This window comes from Hippocampus guttulatus, chromosome 7 (assembly GCF_054856545.1).
Source record: "Hippocampus guttulatus isolate MCC_2025c chromosome 7, RoL_Hgut_1.0, whole genome shotgun sequence".
Classification (NCBI taxonomy): Eukaryota; Metazoa; Chordata; class Actinopteri; order Syngnathiformes; family Syngnathidae; genus Hippocampus; species Hippocampus guttulatus.
Genome location: NC_141267.1, coordinates 9277166 through 9300780, shown reverse-complemented (window position 1 = coordinate 9300780; position 23615 = coordinate 9277166). Strand labels below are relative to the sequence as shown.

The following is a 23615-nucleotide window of genomic DNA, read 5'->3' as shown; positions in this document are numbered from 1 at the left end:
GTTCCAGACAAACTGACAAATGATGGGTGACAAATTAAAATGAACAAATCCACAACAAGAACTAATTCCGCACAGTTCCGTAGAGAGTATATTGGAATGCAGCTGTGCATAAAAGTATTCATTTATTTTCGACATGCTATTTAACGTTGTTGGGGGTTTTTTCAGATGGGTTTCGTGTTTCCATAATTTGGTCTCCGATTCTAACAACAGCATCGGACAAATGGTTAGTTTTCTGTGGACAGGCGGGATCAAAACGTGTATGATTGTGCGCTTCTCTCCCAGGGGCTCAGGTCAGTCAAATGGACTGGGAGCTGCTGGGTGAATGAGGCTGTCTCTCCACTATTGCGATCTGAACATTCTGTACCTCAACTGTGAAGAAATAAACACCATCCACCATGATTAAAGCAACATTTTCCTTTGCAAGGTAACGCTCAGTTCAGTTCGCCAAAGCTTGTGAACTCTGACAGCTGGACTAGTCTTTCTTGGTCTAACTAGCTTTAAAGAAATTCAAAACATAGACTCCTCTCTTTTTTTTCTAAATCCGTTGTGTGTTTTCAAAATGTTTGGTTGGTGTTCTTCCCAATCCATTCCTGTTGTCGCAGGGGTTTACCACCATACTGTATAAATATTGCCGGTATTATAATAAATGAATATTGTGTTACTGATCAGTAAGTTGTTCTGTTCAATCAAAACACAAACAATTGGGCGCTAGGCTAAACTGAATTATGTTGTAATGGACACAAGCTGAAGGGTGGTATATTTGACTATTTAGCTGTGGCTGGTACTAATTCAGGCTGCATGATATATATATATATATATATATATATACACCCCCCCCCCATAATGCAAGCATGCGTGTATCTGGATCATGTTTCATCTGCCACTGAGCCAAGTCAACACTGTGCCATTTAAGAATGGGCCTGTGCTTTCCTCTCTGTAGCGCAAAACAGGGAATTAGGAGTAAAAAAATAAAATTAAAAAAAATCCCATTGGTATGGACAGGCTTCTCATTCACAGAGCCCAGGAGCCCAGCCGGCCCATTTGGAATTGAGAGGAAAAGAAAACAAACATATAGTTCGATTTGGATAGGTTATCTTGTTTCAAGCCCCAATGTGGAGAGAAAGACAAGAAGACTTACAGTGAACGAGGTGAAAAGCAGTCGAGAGAGAACGCCAGAGTACTCCACTAAGTTTAAATGTGGGTGGTGTTGTGGAGGGATATGTGAGCCCCAAAAACAAAACAAAACAAAACAAAACAAAAAAACAAACAAACAACAGAGGTGGACATTATTGGCCACTTTGGTAGGGCAGGTTTTACTGCCCGAAAATGAATGGGGAAGCCAAAATAATGTGCAGCCTTTAGTGTCACCTTGAAGCTGAGATTACACCCTCTTGCTGCCTGAGGACACAGGCATCATATGGAGATCCTTTTGTTACGCTTTTCTGGTTGAAGTCTACAACATTTACATAGAAGCTGCGGGGGTCAGCCTGTATTAATACCTTGGCTGTGCTGATGCTAAAGAGGGTTTATGGGCACCTCATCAACATGGAAATTATGACGTAAAGAAATGTGACAGGAATCATTGTACGGGTATCTAATTATCGGAGGTTTGTAAATGTGTCAACTTTTTTTTGTTTTTGTTTTTTAGAAAGATGCCAGTTGTCATTCAGTTTGGGACTGTATTCATATAAACATTTTTAACACATGAGTCTATGAGGGCTGGCGACACACGTCCACTAGAAACGGCAGGCTTTCAATTTAATTTGGCCAGTGAGAACATAAGGTGTAATCTAGCTTTCTTTCCCAACATTACACACGGATACATAGCGAGACATGCAAGCAAATTGACACCCAAGCAGATATGATTAGAAGAGGGCAGACATGCACATGCGTACCCAACAGCACGGTCTTTCTGCAACCGTGTGATCATTTCCATTTCAAACTCATAGTGACGACATGCCACTAGTTTTTCATTATTCTTTATTTTTGGAGTGGGATTTTGGCAGACGTTGCGATGTCAGTTATAACTTAACTGTTTCTAAGCAAATTACTATTTTCAGTTAATTGGTGGCAAGAAGTCTTCAAATTGAGACTTTGGGCTTGATTAAAAAAAGGTTTGCATGTGGTAATTTGTGAAGATGCAATTAAGCATGCGCTCTTTGGGATCTTCCTAAATCAGGTTTTTTGTGTCCATCAGAATGAATTGCACTAGAGCTACAATCATATGAGCCAAAATAAAAAAAATTCTATGATTTTAATTTTTAAGTTAAGGGCTACTTAAATAGGGCAGAGTAGCAGGCATATATATATATATATATTTTTTTTAATTCAAGATCTCAACCCAATACTTGCCCAGTTTGCTTACTGAAGTGTTTATAGTCATTTTCTGGCTCTGTCTGATTTCAAAAAGTAATCGATAAACAAACTCCCATATATACTAGCCCATTAATTCATATTCATGCTATAACTCGTGTGGATGAGTGGTTATGGTGTTATCATTTTCATGAAAATGAACAAAAAAATTATTCATTGTTCCATTACAATTCGTTATGGGCAATCTGAAATATAACACAAGAATATTGTATTTGAAAATAAAGTAAACATTATACAGCTATCGATCCACACGATGGCCTAAATTGCAATCATCATGATGCCCACTCAAGCCACAATTATTATTATTTTTTCAGTAAAAGATCCTTTTAAATGAGATGACAGAAACGCCGGCTGTCTCCACACTTTCATTCCACATTACCACATGCATTTCAAGATTCAAGAAGCACAGCAGGATCATTTGGAAAAGGAAACTCAAATCCCGTCAGAACACAAAGAATTAAAAAAAAAAGGATATTTTTCAAAAGAGAAAGTGACAAAAGGAAATCCAAGTGAATAAAAAAGGAAAACAGACGTAACACACCATAATCACAACATAAATTAATACGAGAACCAAGGGAAAGCCAAAACAGATTGTTCGGGGAAGTGACTATTCGAAAAACAAAGGAAAGGATAAAATGGAAGAGAACACAGAGAAAGCATAAAAAAAAAGACCAACACGGCCAAAGTGGTTCTGGACAGGCATGCAAGCGCAGTTACATTCTTCCATCGTGCAACATGTCCTGTTATTTTCACGTGCTGGGTTTCCATGACAACACATGCAAGAAAGGCTTTTCTGTGCAGAAGCAATACCAGAGGATGCAAAACGAGAAAAGGCCCCACAATGCAAACATAAAGGTAAACAAAAACCCGAACTTGTCAGGTTTTATTTCATCATTTCTTCCTTGGAAATATACTTTGTAGAAAAAGCTTTGTCAAATTAATTTAGCAGTTTGGTTTGACTGGATTATCATTTATTTAATTTAGAACTGAATTGAGAAATGTAGCAGGCAAATCGAACTAGATTTATTTTCAACATTTAGATTTTTTTTTCCCCCTCAATTGTGGGTTCACTAAAGTAAAAAAGAAAAAAAACACACCAACCTTCTCGAAGCTCTGAGGGATGTAAAGGGGTTGATGCAGAACACAATGACATGAGGAGAAGAGAAAAATAGGGGAAACACAGAGAGAGTAAAAAAAGCCACCTCAAGGTGTTTAGCTGCAGCTACATTTCCCTTTGCTTAAATCCCTGTTCCCTTTTTTTTCCCCCCACACACTGTCCCTGCTACCAGTGACACCCATTTTGAAAGACCACTTGCCTGCCCACCCCTTGATTAAATGTCATGTTTAATAAATAAACCAAAACAATCAAGATCATTCATTGTTGCCGCTAAGGAAAAAACAAACAAACTGTGAGGCACCCCTGGAGTAAAGATCATCTGTATTATAATTTAAAGATTCAAAAGCTCCTCATGACCACATGGAGAAGTTCCACTGATGCTGATGGTTAATTATCGCTTTTGTTTGCGAAGGAAGTTAAATAAAAAAAAAAAAAAGGAAAAACTAATGAACGATAGAAAAGAAAAGAGACACGCTTGGGCTGAAGTTAGAAGCTGCAATTCGAGACCGAATGTTTTACGAGGGGTCAATTGCAACATCACGAAAGGGTTTGTGTCACATACACACATTGTTCAAAATAATTGTGGCACGGGAAGAATTTTGGGACCGGCGTTCTATGCTTCCAATTGTATCTCGACTACAGCTGCTAATCTCAGGTGCAATTTGTGAACAAAAACATTGTCAACATCACGTATCAAAATCGTTTGACAAAAGTGAACTGAAAACAGACAAAAGGTTGACACCATTCAAGTGAATTACATATAGTAGAGTGAGGGCACCTGAATTCTTATGACCTTTGTGAACTCAGTTTCACTAAAGGCATGCTGATGGAGCCGGCGTTCATGAAAGCGGCAGGAGTTATTCATTTAAAGCTACTTTTTTGTTGTCTCCCGATCAAGGAATCCTCTCATAAATCACAAGACTGCACCAAGTGTTCCCATTCTTATTATGCAATATTGATGTCTCTTGACGGCAATTTGTCTTTAATTGCATGAGCTCATATACGGTGAGTGTTGCAGCATTGTATTTTGAATGCCGGCTATCTCATTTAAGCACTTTTTTGCCTATTGCGTTGAGACAATGGCAACAGCAAGTACAAATAACAGCCCTGACCCAATTTATAATGTCAGACTAGTGAATTATTTATTGGGAACAAAGTTATTTGGTACACAGCAGAAGGAACGAACTGAGTAGACACCGATGGCATCTTTATTTAATATGTGCCATATAAATTATACATGGTGGAAGTGCATCTGCTTCATTTTATTAAACCTCACTAAACAGGGAGTCATTGTCTTTTTGCATCAATGGTCGAGTGATTCCTTTCCATAGCTTTGCTGACCAAAACAGACTAATGGGAGTACGACCATGTAAAAAAAAATAAAATGAAAAATTACAGAATGTAGCAGAACGTAGGAATTTTTTGGAATTATGCTGCAGAGGATAACATATTACATATGAGTGCTACTCACTGTGTTAATGGACAATTATTACTTTTTTTTTTTAAAGATTTTGATTGTGATCGTGACTAATCCCTCTTTCACGCAATCAAAATCCAGACTTACCGTTTTGCTCCAGTACCTGAAAATAACAAATAACTAAGCAACGTCTACATGTTGGATGGAGGGCAAACATTTGTTTGGGTGCACAATTACAGTTAAGAGGTGTCTGGCAACCGATTAAGCAAAGACATACGGCTTCTTGCGCTACGCATTTCCTTCCAAGCGAGTTGGGCATGGCATTGGAAGACACAAAATGAAGTGTTACATCATAACACAGAAGAACATCAGTTGGTCAAATGACTGTATACTTCGCAATTGGCTTTTATAGTGCACATTCATTTACACAATGGGCAGGCAATATTATCAGTGCTAAAATATTTATACGAGTTGGATAAAATAGAGCTACGGCTAGAAGGGAAGTAATTACTATTCGTAAAGCTCAACTCTAAAAAAAGGACTGTGCAGACATTTCACTTTTTTGGTCTAACACTCGTGTTCTCCCTACCTCGCACATAAAGGTTAGCGGGGGACGAGTAGCGGACGCCTTCCAAATTAGACGCCACACACTCGTACTTTCCTTGGTCCGTCTCCTCGCTGTTCTCAATCTGCAAAGCACCTGGAAACAACAATATCCAGCAAAAACAAGCAGAATGAAAGGAAGAGACAGAGAGAGAAAGAGAAAAAAGGAGGGAGAATCCCAATTAGTTGAGGTTTTTTTTGACAGTGCACAAAGAAGTCAGAAAATTCTCTAAAGGGCGGCATCTTGCAAAGCTCTGGACCATTTCATCGAGACGTGCTTCTCTCTGCAATCTTAATGCAGTTCACCATGACAAACCGCGTGCCCCTCCGGCATCCATTATACACAGATTAAACAGACAAACAATTTAATAAGTCAATCAGCAGGCTGAATCGGTCACACCAAATTTGTTGGGAGCATTTGGATGTGACAAAAGTAAAAGGAAAACGTAACATTGCAAATGTCAAGAAAGCTACTGGGCAAAAATGTAGAGATAGTGGTGTAAACTAAACGGCATTAAACAAAATGAGTTGCATAACATTCACAAGGGGAGACGCGGCACAAGAGAAATGGGAATTCCTTTACAATATAACCGTGTGTGTGTATCATGTATATAAAAACATTTATTTTTTTACAGTACTATGTTGCTATACGAACAACAAGGTAGATTGTTTTCAATATGTAACCCATGGGTGATTTATTTTAACGTAACTGTAAATTCCTACATTTTAGATCGGGTCACAAATGTAGGGGCTTGTTTAATAACAACCCAGTTATCGCTTATCAGATAAAAGATTCTATCCTTCCACAATGTGCAAATGAACTCCATCCACCTAATATGTAGGTACAACTTGAAAGAGGGAGCGCGTGGAGAGGGAGGTGAAAAAACGAGTGTCACATCATTCTGCATTAGAGCACAGTTGACGGTACGTCTTGATGATATCATTAGTGCTTCTGGCTGGTTCAGCAAACAGATTGCAGCCCAGGCTTCCCTGACAAATGCTGCAACGCAGCTCATTAGTGTTGATCCAAGAAGCCTCAACGTACCAGACACCACCCAGAATACTTTGCTATATACTACATCCGAGGTGCTCCTTTCCATCTCCTCTACAATCAAAACTAGAATGACACTCAGTGCTGACCTCCACCAAGACCGAGTCATCTTAATGGAGATCAACACCAAGTTGCACATTTTCATGGATGCCCACCCACCTCATTCGTGTACCAAATTTCCAACACAGGTTATGAGTTAGTTAGTGATATGATCAAAAGGAAACCCTTATTTATTTATTTGTTTGTTCATCAATACATCAATACTTAGAAATGCATGGTTGAAGACAACCAAAATGTTTCCACGGGGAACTTCCATTTGTTTGATATCCTTTTGTACAGTGCTTAACAAATGCATTAGACCAGGGCTCAACTCAAATCAACCCATCAAACTCAACTTTATTTATATAGCACGGGCACGTGCGTAGGGAGTTAAAGTGGGGCAACACCATTTGGAGATTTGTAAAACAACAAATAAAAGTGTCTTAAAATGAAATCTGAAATTTACAGGGAGCCAATAAGGGAGGTCAGAATAAGAGTTAGGTGCTCCCTCTTATGAGCACCAGTTAGAAGGCGAGCATCAGCATTTTGGAACAACTGGAAATGCTTGCGTTAAACAAAACAGAACAAAACAAAACAAAAAAAATGGCCATTGTTCTGTTTTTACTTTTCTACTTTTTATTTTCTGAAATGTAATTTTTGACTGCATTTTGAATGACTTTCTTTTCTACTTTTTATTTCAAGTGCAAAAGGCACAAAGAAAAATTGCAAATGTGTAGTCATCAGAATTTGACGCAGATAACATTACTTCACACTCAGCAATGTGATTGACATACAGTATGCATAACAAACTCAAACAAGTTTATTATTTGTTTAGATTAGATTCTCCTCAAACTACAGTAACAACTAAAAGACAAAAGCATTTATTTGTTATAAAATAAAACAAGATGTAGAAGAAGTAACATTTTAAAGGCTGGGTAGAGAAAGCTACAGAAAGTGATGAGCAGATGCAGTAAAAAGGGAGAGGGAAAGCAGCAGAGTGATAACTTTAGTCTATTTATACTTCATGCCTCTCTCAGTCAGACTCAGGAGTAGGTATACACGAGCCAGCTGGTGTTCGCTCGTGATGTAGCCAAATCCTACATTTCCCCTATGTACAAAGGTCTCGCATGAATATTCTGTAACGAAAAAAAAAAAACACTCTCAATTCTGTTCTACCAAGAGGTAAAAATTAAGATGATGCAATGATCAAAAAAAGAAAAGAAATGCCTTTGCTTCACCTGTATTTTGTGGGAATGCATGAATATTGATAAAATGTGTGAACCAACGTGGTATTTGAAGTAAACTCCTTACAGCGGAATGGTTAACGTCATCAAGTATGACTTGCTGAAAAGTGGCACACCACATCTTTTTTTATCTTGGCTATTCTGATTCTGTTTTCTCAATAAGCCAATTAAACAAAATGAATCCAATGTTTCATTCTACCTCCTTGGACTGTAGATATTGTGACTGAGTTTTGGGTTGCGTCCTTGATGTCAGTAGCTACGGTCCTTAATATAATTCCCTTTATTTTGTCGTATGGGATTGGGACTTTATATTTTTGTATATAAAGGATTTTGCTTATCAGCTTCCATGTCCTGTTTGCTTCTGGGTCCAAATTCTGTTCCTTGTTTGACAGTTGTGACATATGTATTTCGTTTACCATTTTACTGTACCTCATTATTTTTTTTAGCACACGCTTTGCGAACTCAGCCGATCTGAGGCTTGGCAGAGTGGTGGAGAAACAGGTCTGGAATAATTGGAGAAATGTATCTTACACAGACACATTTTCACAGCATGAGCACTGACAAGAAATACCAGTAGCATCAGGAGCTTGTGGTTCCTTTCTGTGCTCCTACAGAGAATCCTCTGAGGCGTGTCAGAAAAGTTTCAATACTGGTGTCACAGTAGATCCGATTCAAATCCAAACCACAAACTACAATTCTTCCCCTTTGAAGTAATCCCCACGGAAGCTAACGCACTTTCTAAACCTTGTCTACCATGCCTAACTGCACTGCTGGAAGGATTCCCTCGGGATCCACTGCAGCTGTATCGTCACAGCCATTGTGATGTCTTCGAAATGAATGCCCTGCAGAACCCTTTTGAGCTTGCAAAACATCAAAAAAATTAAATAAATTGTGCAACGATAGGTTGGGTGAGTTTGAGAGGTTGCTGCAGCACGGCGATGTTTTACTCAGCGAGGCACTGTTGGTTTCGCAGGGCAATGTAAGCAGGCATGTTGTCACAGTAAAGTTTTTCATGCCACAACTCTTGCTTCTTCTCACTGAACGAAGCAAACTCCACAGGATCCCATTGTAGACGTGTTGCTTGAAAGCATGGCCCATATTGAAAGAGTCATAGTTTGTAGTTTGGGTCTGAAATCTTTTGTGATTTTAAGACACACCCTGTGTGTTAAGCTTGTTGCCCCCCTTTTATTTGTATTAGATGTATAATTGTAACATTGGACATTGAAGCCAATAGTAATTTTCTGAATCAACGCATACTAACAGTTACTGGTTTTGAAGTTTTAAACATTGGACAGTAGTTGAAGTTGTATAAACCACATTTAGTCTAATGCATGAGATTTACATGTCTGTTTTGACCACACACACTGATGGGCAACTTTAATATTAATAATAATTCGCTTTTAGCATTGCATTTCAGACAATAACTGATACTTTTTACTTTCCGAAGTTAATGGTGAACCAACCCATAATAATGGTAATATTTTAGATTTGGGACTTGGGACTTCGCAACCTCCAATGTAAAGGTTCTCCCATATACTCCGCCTATGTCTGACCACTGCTTCATTAAGATTTAGGTCTTGGCCCACTGCCATTTCTCCAACCACAATCAATTCTGTCGCGGGCCACTTTGGAGTTACGTCTTCTCTCGGAGGGCCATTATGACAGTGAAACCAAAAAAAAATGTTTCATCGTCTCATCATACTATTACAACGAATTGATGGATGATAGTTTTGAAATCAGTCAAGTATAATTGTTCAATTATCGTTCAAGCGAGTGTAAACAGAGTAACAGAATTCTTGCAAAATCTCAACGTCATTTATTACGCACAACAATTTGACCTTTCGGTACAGATTTTAGTAAGGACCATGGAATTTGACACACATGATTTGCTTTGGTGGGCCACATAAAATAACATGGCGAGCCGGCTCTGGCCCCTGGGCCTCGAGTTTGACACCCACGATATAGCAACCACCGGTGCCTACCGGTCATCAGGTAATAAAGTACATCGTCTCTTTTATGTTTTCATTGATTGCACAATCTAAAAAAATACATCATTTTGGGAACATTTCGTTTTTGGCAATACAGTACTCCAACATGAACAATGAATGCTAGCAGCAGTTTTGCCTGCCTTACTGAGTTGGGGTGTTTCTTTAATTAATCAGAGACATGAGGAAGGAGTGAAGTGAGGCTACATTTGAATCTTGATCACATGGCCTCTGGTAATCCATATGAACTCTTTTTTTTCAGGATTCAAGGTGGATCACTGTACTAAGACAGCTATCACAAAAGTGGCAAATGACCTTTTACTACTTATGGACAGTCACATGTCATCAATAATATTAGTACTTAATCTCAGCGCTGCAGTTCATTGCAGCTATCACAATATACTGCCAGATCACCTTGAAACTTGGATCGGTATCAAAGTTTAAGCACACAACACTGATAAAATATTACTTGGCTTAATGTCTTCCTATCTTGTTTTTTTTTTTTTTTGTTGGTACCTTATGTGCCATCCTGTGCCTTCCGGTTACAATATGCTAGTGTTGAGGTTACTCTTAGAGGTCAAAAGAAGTAAGCAGGTTCTATCGTATTCTCTATTTTGGCTCCAGTAGTCTGGAGTGCCCTACCTGCAGATATTAGAATAGCTACCACTAGAAACATTTCTAAATCTTGACTTATTTCTACACTCATTTTTTAAAAAACACTTTTAGTATGCAACTTCTCTCACCGCACCTCACTCCCTGTCATGTGATTTTTGGCCTGTCTAATGGGCATGTCAAACTACACGACTTTTTTGTCTTCCACGATGGTGATGCTGTCAGACTACCAGATAAATATCGTTTTGTGTCTTGGACTGGGCGAGATGTCACACTACAAGCCCGTCACCAACAAGACCCTGCCCAGTTGTTGTGTGCTTCTGTCAAAAAAAGAAAGAAAGAAAGAAAGAAGATAATCGGGTGGTCTGGACTGTCTATTCTCCCAAAAAAGCTTGAGGGAACAAAAGTGTTTAATGACACCACGTCTACTAGTCAGCTACTAGCTTTAAAGTAAGAAAACGTAGCACGAGTTCAAATGTGACGTATAGTTTCCAATATTTTCCCTTTTGTTCAAATCACTTTTTATATATTGTACACTTCGTTGTGATTGTTTGCACTCCACATCCAGTCTCACCATAGCTTTCTTTCTATTGGTCAACATTGGTGAACTAGTTGAAGGATGACAGACGACATGTCAGACCATGTGGCAATGGCGAACATAAATTCTAAAATGCCAGACACCTCACAACAAATCTTTGAGTATGTCACACTACACGGCTATGACGCCTCAAGACAACTCAAAATCGCAGATGAGACTCTACGTTTGTCTGCGACACATCTCAAAATCAGTCTGACGTCAGCTTAACTTTCCACCCTACTCAACACCTTCAGATTTGAAAATGTATAAATGACCACAAAATGGCTACAATTCCACCTAAGGATCACACAGTGGCCCTCCGCTGTCCATATTTACCAAGCATCGTGCAGCAAGCACACATCATCATTTTCATTCCAAAGGGAAAAATGGCCATAGAGGCTGAGGTATTTTTTCATGCAGTGACAGCAATGCTGCTCAACCAGGATGCATTATCAAAGGTCGGTCCGTTGAGCACCACTCAAGCGAAAAGAGGTGAGAAAAATACAGGTGATCATTTTTTAGGACCACGTGTTCAAAGGCTTGCTGCTAACACATATCAGTTGACATCTTTCTTGCTATTTTTCACCAAATGGTGGGAATAGGTTAATTTTGTTTTTCAAGCTTTGATTATTTGTGATTGTAGAATTGTTGCCACGAGGGTCAACTTCAAAATAATAGTGAAACAAGTAATAACTGTACATGGATAGCAATGCTTTACTTGGCTTTTATTTTGAAGTTGTGCACAAAAGCGCAATGACAGACTTGAACCAGAGTGCAATATTCAATTTCCACCACTTATGCTCATCATTCTTTTGTTTTTTGTTTTTCCCCCCAAATCTATATGCAATCCCCGAACAAATTGCTGCAGATCGGTGGTTGGGGACCACTACTCTTATTTCTGAGTGAAGGTCAAAATCAATAACTTCATAAATAACAAAAACAATGAAAAGATTGAGGACCAAACAAGAAGAGAGAGACAAGAGAAGGAAAATAGGGAGAGAAGGATGGGTTGAGGCATGAGTGATTAATTGAGTAAAGTGCCTCAAGTTGTGGTCTGCCCAGCCTGTTATTATTTTGCAGCAGCTTTGCCAATTGTACACCCCTTTGCCAGACCCACTTGTGTAATTCAATTAGTTTGCTCCAGCAAGCCTTGATTGATTTCTGTAGGCAATCAACAAAATAACTGGCCCAGTCTCACTCCCTAATTCTTGCTCTGAGGCCAGTCAGGCTTGCCAGAGGCGTTCCATTCTCTACATTTCCTCCCAACCTTCTCACGCAAATGCTACTCACTGCATCGCAACACACATTTGATTGAAAGCCAACTATTATCAAATGGACATGCACTCATACCTTTCATATACAACAGTTTTGTGGCAAAGATGGACATATGAGGGTAAGATCCTGCATTATATAGCAGTAAACAATATAGCAAAAATATTTTGAAGACTATGAGACACGCTTGTCCTGTTTCAATGTCACGACATGAGCTTGGAGCCTATCTCAGCTGCTCCATTTAGTTTACATTCCTCAAACATAAGCTATTCCGAATACTTTCACAATCGTGCAGATACTGGCAATGATGAAGCAAACAGTGACCTGAACTAAGATTTTTTTTCACAAACTCAGATTCTTTTCCAGAACCTTTTTAAAATGACACAGCGGAAAAGACGTTCATGGACCACCTGGCAGCAGGACCGGCAGGTCCTTCTTCCGTGGATATATTTTTTTTGTTGTCACCCAGTTACACTCTGCCACCACCACAAGGTCACTGCAGTGTGGTCAAACCAGTGTGAGGCCAATGTGTGATGCCATTGTTGTCTGTGCCAGTCTCGTGACACTCATGAACTCGTGATGACACAGGTAGGGAGTGCAACTGTTCCAGTTTTCCAACTTTCGTTTTGGTCTTATGCTATACCAGTGTTACTTTGTGTGAAGGGCAATGGATTTTTTTGTTTGTTTGTTTTTTCATTCACTTGACTTTCAAGACATTTGTATTATGGGTTTCTTTGTAAAGACTCAAAACATACTGCATACGACACTTGTAACTGTGTATATGTACCTAAATTAACCCAGCAGTTTGCCACAGTGTCAACGCTATAGCTATTGCAGACTTGGCTGGATTACAGTTGGTTCAAATCGGAATTTAATGGAAAATTGTCAGAATGAACCTCAAATTGACTTTCAAGACATGGTTTGTATCATGTTAAATGTTCAGGGTCACCTGTAACATATACGCCAGCCAATCACAACCTTATAACCACTTGATACAAGAGTTCGATCAAATCCTGCCTTTATGAGAATAATAATGCTTGGCTTTGATTGACAGCATCAGAGAGGTATTAATTTAACGGTTTGCTGAGTAAGGCAGAGATAGTTTGCAGTAAAGTACCCTTCATGAACGGCATACGACATACTTACCTGATTAAAGAAACAAAATACTGCAAGAAACACATTGCATCACAGCATAAATCTGGTGGAAAATAAGTTCATGTAAAATTATACTAACAAATATAGAGATTTACACTGTCATTCCACTTTCTGCTTTGATTTCCACCCACTCATGTAAGAAAAAAAAAATGAAGTAACTACAGCTTCATTTTTAAACAGCAGCCATAGCCCCCACGGGGCATCTCTAGGTTCATCTTTGTAAGAAACTCTGTCACAGACGATGGGGGAATGAATGCAAATTTCTGTAATGCAACTTGCTTATTAACATTACATGAGTGTCTCTCGGCTCTAGCGGAGACCGGAAGGATGAGAAGGATATCAAAGCAGAGAAGATCGGGCGAATAAAGGGTCACAAAGCTTGCCAGTTTACAGTATTCATTAGCTTGGCCTAAGAGGACCCCCCCCCCCACCCCTCCCCTTGCCCATTTCCCCACCAAAACATCACCAGTCCAACAACCACCCAAAATTAAAGTTAGACAGCTGCATTGTTTTTTCCGACAACATGAAAATGCATGGGAGACACAGACAGATGTGAAAGAACATTGGTGAAACGTTTAACACAGACATCACAACAGAATAAAAACATAAGACGACAGTAATATTAATGTTATGTTTTGTTTTGCTTGTCTTTATGGGGCATCAACAGAATTATCAGCCTATTTAGTCATAAGGATGATTTTGTGAGAGTTCTAGTTATGAGATTACGGTATTTTAGGTTGTATTTATATTGTTTCACTGTGATGGTTAAACGTCTTACCTCGAATCGGGGTACCCTCTGGAGGAGACACAAAAACGAAGACACAACATAGATTTAGTTAAAGGTTAGTTGTAGTTATGTTTGTGATTTAGGGAGTACATCACTAGAACTGGATTATAACCCTTGTCAGACTTTAGGAGGCGGGGCTTTTTATCGGAATACAAAATTAAAATAATCTCTCCCCCTGCTGCTGGTATCATAATGGGATTCTATCGTCGAGGTATTTTATTTCTCTCGATGCTGGACGGTCCCGACTAATAGCGTAAACTCAATGCATCATTGGCAAGACTTGGCATTTATTTAGTACTGGCTGCAAACATTGGCGATAAGGCATTGCAAGAGCATGACCTTACGCCAGCATAGGCTGCTCCAGTGTCATAAACCCTTTCCCAGCTGAATGACCTTGAGTAGGATGTCAGCAAAGCAGTTACTGGTGTCTCATATTATCCTGGGGGTCTACATTACAAACCTGCTGAGGCGATAATGCAGTCTGTGCCGATCTAGTTCAGACTGTACCTTCTAGCCACCGCATGCTAAATCAAACACCTTGAAGTTTTTTTTTTTTTTTTTAAATTCCACAAATTGTAAAGCGCCTCAAGTGTGAGACACTTCACCTCGAGCTACTGCTCGGTCATTTTGTCTCTTGGCTTTTCCTATTTTTTCATTTCTCTTACGCAGTGCGCTTGCCTATTCTTTGTTTATTGTAAGTCTATTGTGTTACAAGCTTGACTGCAGGCCAAGTATCCCATTAGGGACAAGGAAATACCCATCTTATCTATTCACTCACTGGTGGGCTTTTTAAAATGTAGCTCTGAGTTGTTGCTTGGATGTAAAACGCATCCCTTGCAGGCAGAGCCCTGAATTGTTTGGGACAGAGATTAACTCAACCCGCCTCACTCTGGCATGCGTTGCATTGAACTGTTCTTCTGCCTATAGCAAAACTGTTTTTTAATGTATTACTATTTTCCATCTTTCACCCTTCAACATATCTCTTTTGAGGAATTGTGCCTTTTTTTGGGGAGTTCCACTCCCTTCCATTTGCTTCAGCCGAGTTCAGGGAGCAAAGTGCTCTTAGTCATCGCTACAGTAGCGGTTGGTCAATGCCAAGAAGAAAGCACATGTAGTGGACTCTTCACTACATTTGGATTGTATGTGATACCAGCATGTAGGAGGCAAGCATTGAGTTAAAGTCTAAGTTCTGCCTGGTTTGTGATGTGTTCATATGTATACATGCAGTATATACGGTAAACAGTGATCCCCGTCATATCACAGTTCATAATTACCAATGATTTTTTTACACTTTGTGGCAATGTCCACATCTATAGTTGCTCAACTTCACTGTATTACCACGTGCCGCAAAATGCCGGGCACCAATGATATCTAATGGAAGAAACGTGTTATAATTCAGAAGAAGAAGAAGAAGAAAAAGGTGCACCTTGAATGTAATACAACATCACATTATTCCATTGCAATGGTACATATACAGTACCTGTGAGTATTGTTGTATGCTCTATTTGTATGTGTTGCTGCTCGGGTAGCAGCTGTTTGAAATTTGACAATTACTGTAACATCTATGCTAATTATCATTTGCCTTTTTATGACATTTCAACTCACACAGTATGTTAGTATTAAAGCACTGGACTTTTGTTCGACATAATTACGTGGTTTGGGTTAAGCATTTTGTTGTTTAAATATCCAATATTGAATTGATGGGTCAGTTTTACAACAAACTTCAACAAGGAGTCAAATCAACAGCTTGATCGAAGCATTGTTATGCGGAGAACTGTGCAAGCGAGAGTAAGACATTGCGCTAAGGAACACAACAATAAGTGTGTTTTCATAAAGTTGTGTTTTTGAATTGTTTTACATTTACTTAAAGCTGATGGAAGGGGTAAAACTACTGCATACATAAACAGGACACGTTTTCAGGTTTCTATAATCATTAATTTTCATCTTTACAGATGGGTCTGCAACCTATCCCTTGCGATCAACAGGGGTTCACTGCATATGCACATATATGTACTGTATGTACACACACACACACACACACACACACACACACACACACACACACACACACACACACACACACACACACACACACACACACACACAGGTCATTGAAAGAACCAGACAAAACCATAAAAACAAAACAAAAAGAAGTGGCATTATGAAAATGATTTTGGCGACCGGTTTAGAAGCCACATAAGGTTAATCACAAGACAGAGGACATTAGGGCCAAGAGGAGGTTGTATTGTTATGGTGTTAGCATTTTATCAGAAGCTGCAGGAAGCAGTTGACTTGTTTTACTTCAGCGAATATGATTTTTTTAGTTGGGAAGTTAAGGGTGTTACTAGTTAAAGGCTGGGTGAGGTGAAGGGTACTGTTAGGAAAAGGTTGGGGCAAGGTTTTGGTTAATAAAGCAGGTTTTTAGAAGGGATGACAATCGCACATAGGCCTACATAAAACGTGACAAAAGGGGATGGAGAAAATAAACAGATAAAATGATTAAAGGAACATCAATTTAAAAGCAACGGTAATAAATGATATGATACTGATCAATGGCATCTTTTCTGACTTTTAACTGTAAAAAATAAAAAATGAGCATTTTATATATATATATATATATATGAATGACAGCTGGGCCGACAATAACAATCCAACTGTATTATTGCAATGTAACTTAACGATCATGAGCCTCCCCCCTTCTGAGCTTTGTTTGGTCAGTGAGAGCTTGATCAGCTTACATTGACAATGACCTAAATATACCTCAACAGGCGACTGACTTATCAGCTGTGGCACTATTTACTCCACTGATCACCCCAGATGTTAGCTAAACAGCCCTCTTAAGATATTACAAATATAATTCAAGGCTGTAGTCCAGCTTCAGTCTGGTTTGGAATGTTCATCTGCATACATTAAAGAATGACTGATTTGTCAAACTTGTCTGGTTTGAATTGACTGTTCATAAGGTGTGTGGCTGACCAGCTCATCCCCTCAGATGTTTTGGGGAAGTAAGAGAGCAGCAAACATGAATGATTTTGCACATTTCAGAGATTAATCCAAACATGATTTGAACACAGGCTTTTAAGGTGTTTGGCCGTGATCTTCCATTCAAAGAGCATTCAAATATTGGGGCCTCCCCTAACTTTGTTGAATTGAACCTGATAAGGCCAGTGGCGGTGTTACGTTTGCAGTCAAAGCACACACTGCGAGAAATGTCAAGCCCCCTCCATAACTCTCGAGGAAGTCCTTGGGGGAACCACACAAAAATATCACTGGCCTGGCATGGCAGTACAGCGTGCTCTGGAACATCGAGCAATCTTTTTGGGGAATGGCACCAATCCAATTTTGGACATTTAAATGTGTCAGAGGTTGATTTGTTCATAGGCTTGTGTTATTGCTTTCTGTTATGTTTTCAATTGAGGTATTCCACTACCAAAGAGTGCAATTCATTTTGTGCAGCAGGAGCCTGAGTATTTATTGCCTCCCAACATATCCCCTCCCTCACAGTCACTCGTCTTTCCCCGAATACTTTATTTTTACCACAACAAATTGACGTTAGGAGTTACACGAAAAGGCTTCAAGGTTTGCCTGGAGCAAACAAGTAAACAGATAAAGCCCAATAGACGCTGCTTTGATTGTATTTAGCATACTGTCCTGCAAAAAGTAGAGGAGGGTTATTCGTAAACCCTTTTCGAGGCTAATGACAAAAACACTTAATATTTGGAAAGAATCAAATGCCCTGTAAAATTAGAATACTTATCATACAAACCGCTTGACGAAAGACGGCAACTCAAAATGGTGAAGACGTGGGAAGGCATTAGCCAAGGCATCTTACAAGTCCACAACACCCAACACGCTACAATATACTTTTTTTGGTAAACAAGGAACAATGATGTGTGAATGAAAATACTCTCCTGAAAAAATATTTTGGTCAAATAATCAGTTTAAATGTTACTTGCCAGGCATTCTCAGACTCTTGTTGGACATTAATGTTGTGAAAACTAGGTTGCACCTCTGGAATGTGTGAGCATAAAAAGTGGGTACTAAATTTCTCCCTCCAGAATCAAAAATCACAACATGTGTAACTGTATTAATGACAGTCGCTGGCTTGCAACAATGAGGTATTGGGTTGACTAAGTCCAATATTTGGACCATGTGATCAGCAAAAGTAAAACAGCCACAGCATTTCTCTATTTTAACCTTGTTAAATAAACTTAGACTCATAGTAGTTCAATAATGTCACTTTACTAAAAATGCAGGAGTACGTGTATTGAACTTGACAGGAGCAAGATGCCTTGAAAACCCTTCGCATTATGGTATTGCTTAAAGGTGGCGGCGGTGGAAATAACTCAACAAAGTGTAGGAAAAAGGGCGAAGGAAGAGGGGTGGGGGTGGGGGGTAGCAATGGAATGCATGCATATTGGACAAAGGTTTAACTCTGCGATCTGCTTGAAGGATAGTGGGTGGGCTTGCTTGACTCAGATGAACACTTACCAAAGGTTTCTGTAAATCACAAAGCAAGATGAAAGTAAATAGAGGAAAAAGGAAGAACAACATAGTTGATTTTAGGGTAACGTAGGTAAATGCCACTTAAGAATTGAAGTGCAAAAGTTTCATCTTGGGTAACTCTAGAATTCTAGTCACATTTTGTTGTCTGTATGAGCATTTAAAAGGTTGAAAGTTATGATGAACTAATTAAGTATCAATACCTTTTTCATACTATAAAATGTAAGTGCAAATGTTGGTGCCTGTTGGAAAATAGGCTTTTAATGTTTTGTTTAAATTGAGTTTTAGAAGACTTTTTGTCTTTGGTTACCAGATACATTGCTGTTCTCTTGAAAACTCTGCAATGTGCATTCATTGAGATGTGTCTTAGTTTCACACAGAATCATAAACAAAGTACACAGAGGGACAACAAAAAAGAACATCCTTCAATTAGGCAAGACATAAAAAAAGGCTCCAGAAGGACACTCACAAGAATGGTGACATAGAAGTTATATTAGATAGCAGACAAAATCACTGGCAGGGTTTTAAAGATGAAGAGAAATGTTGACAATGAAGGCAGGTAAACCAGCATTGATATTCAGCATTTTAAAGTGTTCCTTAACAAACACAACTACATTTAAAATATATCCATGCATATCCATGAGTTGGATTTCAGTTATTCCATTCAAACCAATATATTCACCCGAATTATAAGTAACCCTGTCAATGAAATGATGTAGCAAAAATAGATGCATAGTATTATATAATTTTTTAGTAAAACATATTGGAATCTATTCAATGGTCGGCTTTGCAGTAACTCCTCAAATGATTTGATTAGAGCTAATGAGTACACAAACCTACTACACGCTGCACGATTTGAAATCATAAAAACCTCTTTATTGATTAGTGTACGAGATGTTTCATGATGTCAACACAACTGATTTAGCTAACGCTAAATAGACAGTAGTAAGAAACAGTGATTCCAGAACTAGTTTCTTGAGGGGGTGGGGGGGGGGGGGGGTTGACATCTCAATAAAAGGAGATGGTGTGGACAAAAAAAATGTACTCACACATTTTGGAATTCCTTTTTTCACGTCTACAGAAGAACTACATAGGAATTTACGTTTAATAATTGCTAGTACATTTGGAAATTATTCGAAATGAAAACCTTGTCTGGGAGATGTCAATTTATTTTACATGGATAAGCATAAATAATGAGATGCCCAATCAGTTATTTTGAGTATACCGCACGAGAGGCACAAATGGGACATGAACTCAATCGCGAGACTATTTAGTGGCGTCCGCACTGATTTAAATTTGCAGTCACGGATCAAATAAGAGTCATTGGATTTTTCCAATGGTGACAAATTATCGACCTAAAATATCTATCCCTTGTTGCCCAGGGCCATTTTAGAGTCTGCACTTAATTAGCTATATAATTAGACTTTGCTTTAGTGGGCCTCTCAGTGGGGTTTAATCAATGGGAACAAGACACAAACATATCCATAACTGAGTTGTGCCAGCACAACTTTAATGTGGCTTTCACTGATTACAACATACTGTACTTCTACGGTAGTATTAATTATTTGATCTCTTTCATTTTTAACATACTGTGCTTTCAGTACACTCTGTACACGGTATAATCAGTCTGTTTTACTCTGTTTAATACATTAAAGGCATCCCCAAAAGTATTTTGGAAGCATCCGAAACTAATTCAGGCTACCGTTAAAACAACTTTACAAGAAAAAAATGTTATGTTTGCGATAAGGAAAATGACATCAGTATGCTGAAACGTTCCTTACCTGAGCGTAGCTGTTTGATTCGCCCATTACTTGCACTGGGATCAATGGGCAGAAAGTCTTTATACCAGGTGATTTCTGGGTCAGGGTTACCACTGGCGGCGCAGAGCATCGTTGCTGTCCGAGTGCGCTCCACCACCTTTAATTGAGGGCCCATGTCAATGTTAGGAAAGCCAGGAGGGAGTAGATCCTCTGTTGGAATGAAAACACACCGAATCAATGCACCGTAAGTCATTTCAATCATTACTGTGCAAAAATACATATTCACATATAGGAGACTTTTTTTTTGTTCAGAAAATTAGCTAACATAAGTTCAGATACAGCGTCCAATTTGATACATTTCCACATAAGCTTGTATGTGTACTCCTGCAGGAAACATTGTTGCCTTTGCAATCCATGATGACACCCTGTGATAAACCTTTGTAAAGATCGATATGAGATGACACAATGACATGTCATGTGTTACACAATGTAACACATGACGAAAATCCTTGCAAAACAGCGAACCAAAATTACAATTCAAGGTATGTGAAAGGTCAAAAAACCTTTTGAATGACTGGCCTTTCATATTTCTGTTCATATTTTAACAGGTAATGGATTTACCTTTATGGGTGAGTTCTCACACTTCCTTTATTCATCACATTCAAGAGCCATAACACAAGGCAGGATTATTCTTTACAATCTTTGTGGTACCCCTGCAGCTGATAATCATGCATGATTGAGCAATTACTTCACTATTAATGGATGAGAAAGTGCAGTGTTCTCCATGGTCATTGTCCTCCTTTCGCTGTCACGCTGGCACAATTAGTCCCGTGGGTCAAAACGCCTGACCTCTACCCTGACTGGAGCCAAAATAGTGACTCATTCTTATATTATGAGAGCTGTGAGGCAAAGTGCCTTGAGCTGCAATATGCATCAGAAGCTCAAGGCCACATCCCAACTCTGAAAATGACTGACTAAGAAATTGGTCAGTGGCACATAGGTCACTGCCCATTTCAAGAGCCAATGACCTCATGTCGGCACAGCAGACATGATGGTAGTATCGGCACCCAAGGACCACTAAAGTGGTGGTAACGAGGGACAGTAAATTAGGTCACAGATGAAAAATTAGGTAACCCTCGGCTCAAATCCGGCTCAGACCACGGACCATCCAACAACCCCCAGACCAACAGCTGTGGTGTCCTTGAGCAATACACCTACGTATGCCCTGAACTGTTCCCTGAGGACTAAAGTAGCCCCCTTGCTCCAGTGTGTGCCTTTATGTGCTCACTGCTGTGATGGGTTAAACAAAGAGAACACGTTTTGTGAATATGCATGTACGCATACAAGGTGCACAATCCTGACAATAAAGATGATAATTCTCATTCTGCTATTCCATTCTTCAAATTTGACACAGCTTTTATACAAGACAGTTCCGGCTAGGCTCTGTTCAAGTTGTTTTACTTTTGGGAAGTCAATTTTCTACATCAATAGTGTCACCTTAACTGTTGCAATGCAAGTGTGGAAAACACACCTCATTGAAGGCATCAGACAGAATGAGACATGATAACAAACGACAGCAATGGATGCGAATGACTGCTGTCCTCGCAAAACTATTGCTGCAAAGTAAAGATGAGTAGATTACAATTCCCGCAGTGAAGTTACATCAATATGCTAAGCTACTGTTAGCATGTGCATTTGCACATCCATTGTCAAACTTCAGATATTACAAACATGGTGAGGCAACGACAAATCTGTTCAACCAATAGCAGTGTTTTTATTGCTCAAATGATATAAGTTCTAAAGGCTTGAACTAAAAGTGACAGGATGAAAGACACGCTCGCATCAAAATAAATACAACTTGCTGAGCCAAGGGGGTATCGCCCAGTGTAAAATCGGCATGGATGTCAATTTTCAGAAAATTATAACTTTTCTCTTCCAAGTGATGCTTTTTGTTAATGTTGTTTAATTTTGAGTAGTGGGTAGCAGCAGAAGTGGGTGGTGATTGAGTCTAATATTTGTTATTCATCAAGAAATGCAAACATGACATTTGCACAAGGATCACACACAAAAATAAAATGCACCATGACTGACTGTAGCAGAAAACAATTCACTTGCTGGGATTTTTAACATTTAAAATAGTTGAATCTTCAAAAATAAAACATTTGGGAGAAAAGAAGGCTGAGTCTCACAATGGCGGCCGATCTGGTAACCTTCAACTAAAGCTGCCATCAACGGAATGAATATTTCACTGCTGCGTTCAAAGACATATACAGGCATTTACACCGGTTAAGGCTCTAGTGGTGTGTTCTCTCCATCGATTATTAATGATCACCACTGTATAATCTTTTTATATCGAGTCGCCCTGAAGCTTAGAAAGGCAATTGCAAACTACATTTCCCTTATGAAACTTCAGCACATGAGAGTGCAATATGCTCTCACAATATCCCTCTTCTGGATGTCATCAGTGATCTATGTTAAACATGCCATAATGGTACGGCACTTTCATTACCTTCGAGCGAGGTCTGTCTGTCGGAGAAGGATTACTGCACCGGTCTGGGATTTTCCCTGTGTCTACCACATGATATAGTACATGCTTATGAGGCCTTTCCGTGCATTAAGTCACCAACCTACAGGATATGAAAGCTGTAAATCGGAGTCAGGGACAACCCGAGTTAAAATGTTGCAAACATTCACTGAAGTAGCAGACACTAATAGAATCAAGCAAGTGACAGAAGTAATTGGTTTTAGCTCTGGACAAGAAAAGGTGAAAAGACAAATCTCCCAAAGCAGCAGTAAACCAGAAGAATATTATTCCATCTTTACAGCTGCTCTGACCTGATGCACTTTTGGCCACTTTTCCTGAATGCTTGTCGTTACAGACTCAGGAACAGAGTCAGATAGCATCTTTCCTCTCAAACTTACACTCAAGCTTAAAGTCGGCCATGCAAAAATAAACAGATCACTCATCAAGGGAGTGCTACTTCAGGGTTATTCAGCCTGACTGTGAAGGGAAGAAGCCAATAACATACTGCACGTTGATGCTATCCTACCTATTCCCAAAGGACCGCTCCACCATAACAGTTTAGTAATTCTATTTCTTCTCTGATGTGCACTTTTTGT

General features: G+C 39.2%; 1 protein-coding gene across 8 annotated transcripts in view; it reads right to left on the bottom strand.

The window, feature by feature from the left end:
• Positions 1-23615, bottom strand: part of ptprsa (protein tyrosine phosphatase receptor type Sa) — a 212590-nt gene that overhangs the window by 65067 nt on the left and 123908 nt on the right. For 7 of the 8 annotated variants that reach the window (XM_086116116.1, XM_086116119.1, XM_086116120.1 and 4 more), the window contains 2 exons: positions 20517-20705; positions 5497-5607 (listed from right to left, as the gene is read on the bottom strand). In XM_086116116.1, coding sequence (XP_085972242.1) covers positions 5497-5607; positions 20517-20705 — 300 coding nt within the window. Of the gene's footprint in view, positions 1-3474; positions 3594-5496; positions 5608-20516; positions 20706-23615 lie in introns of those variants that run through there. The other variant, XM_086116121.1, reaches the window with a different exon arrangement.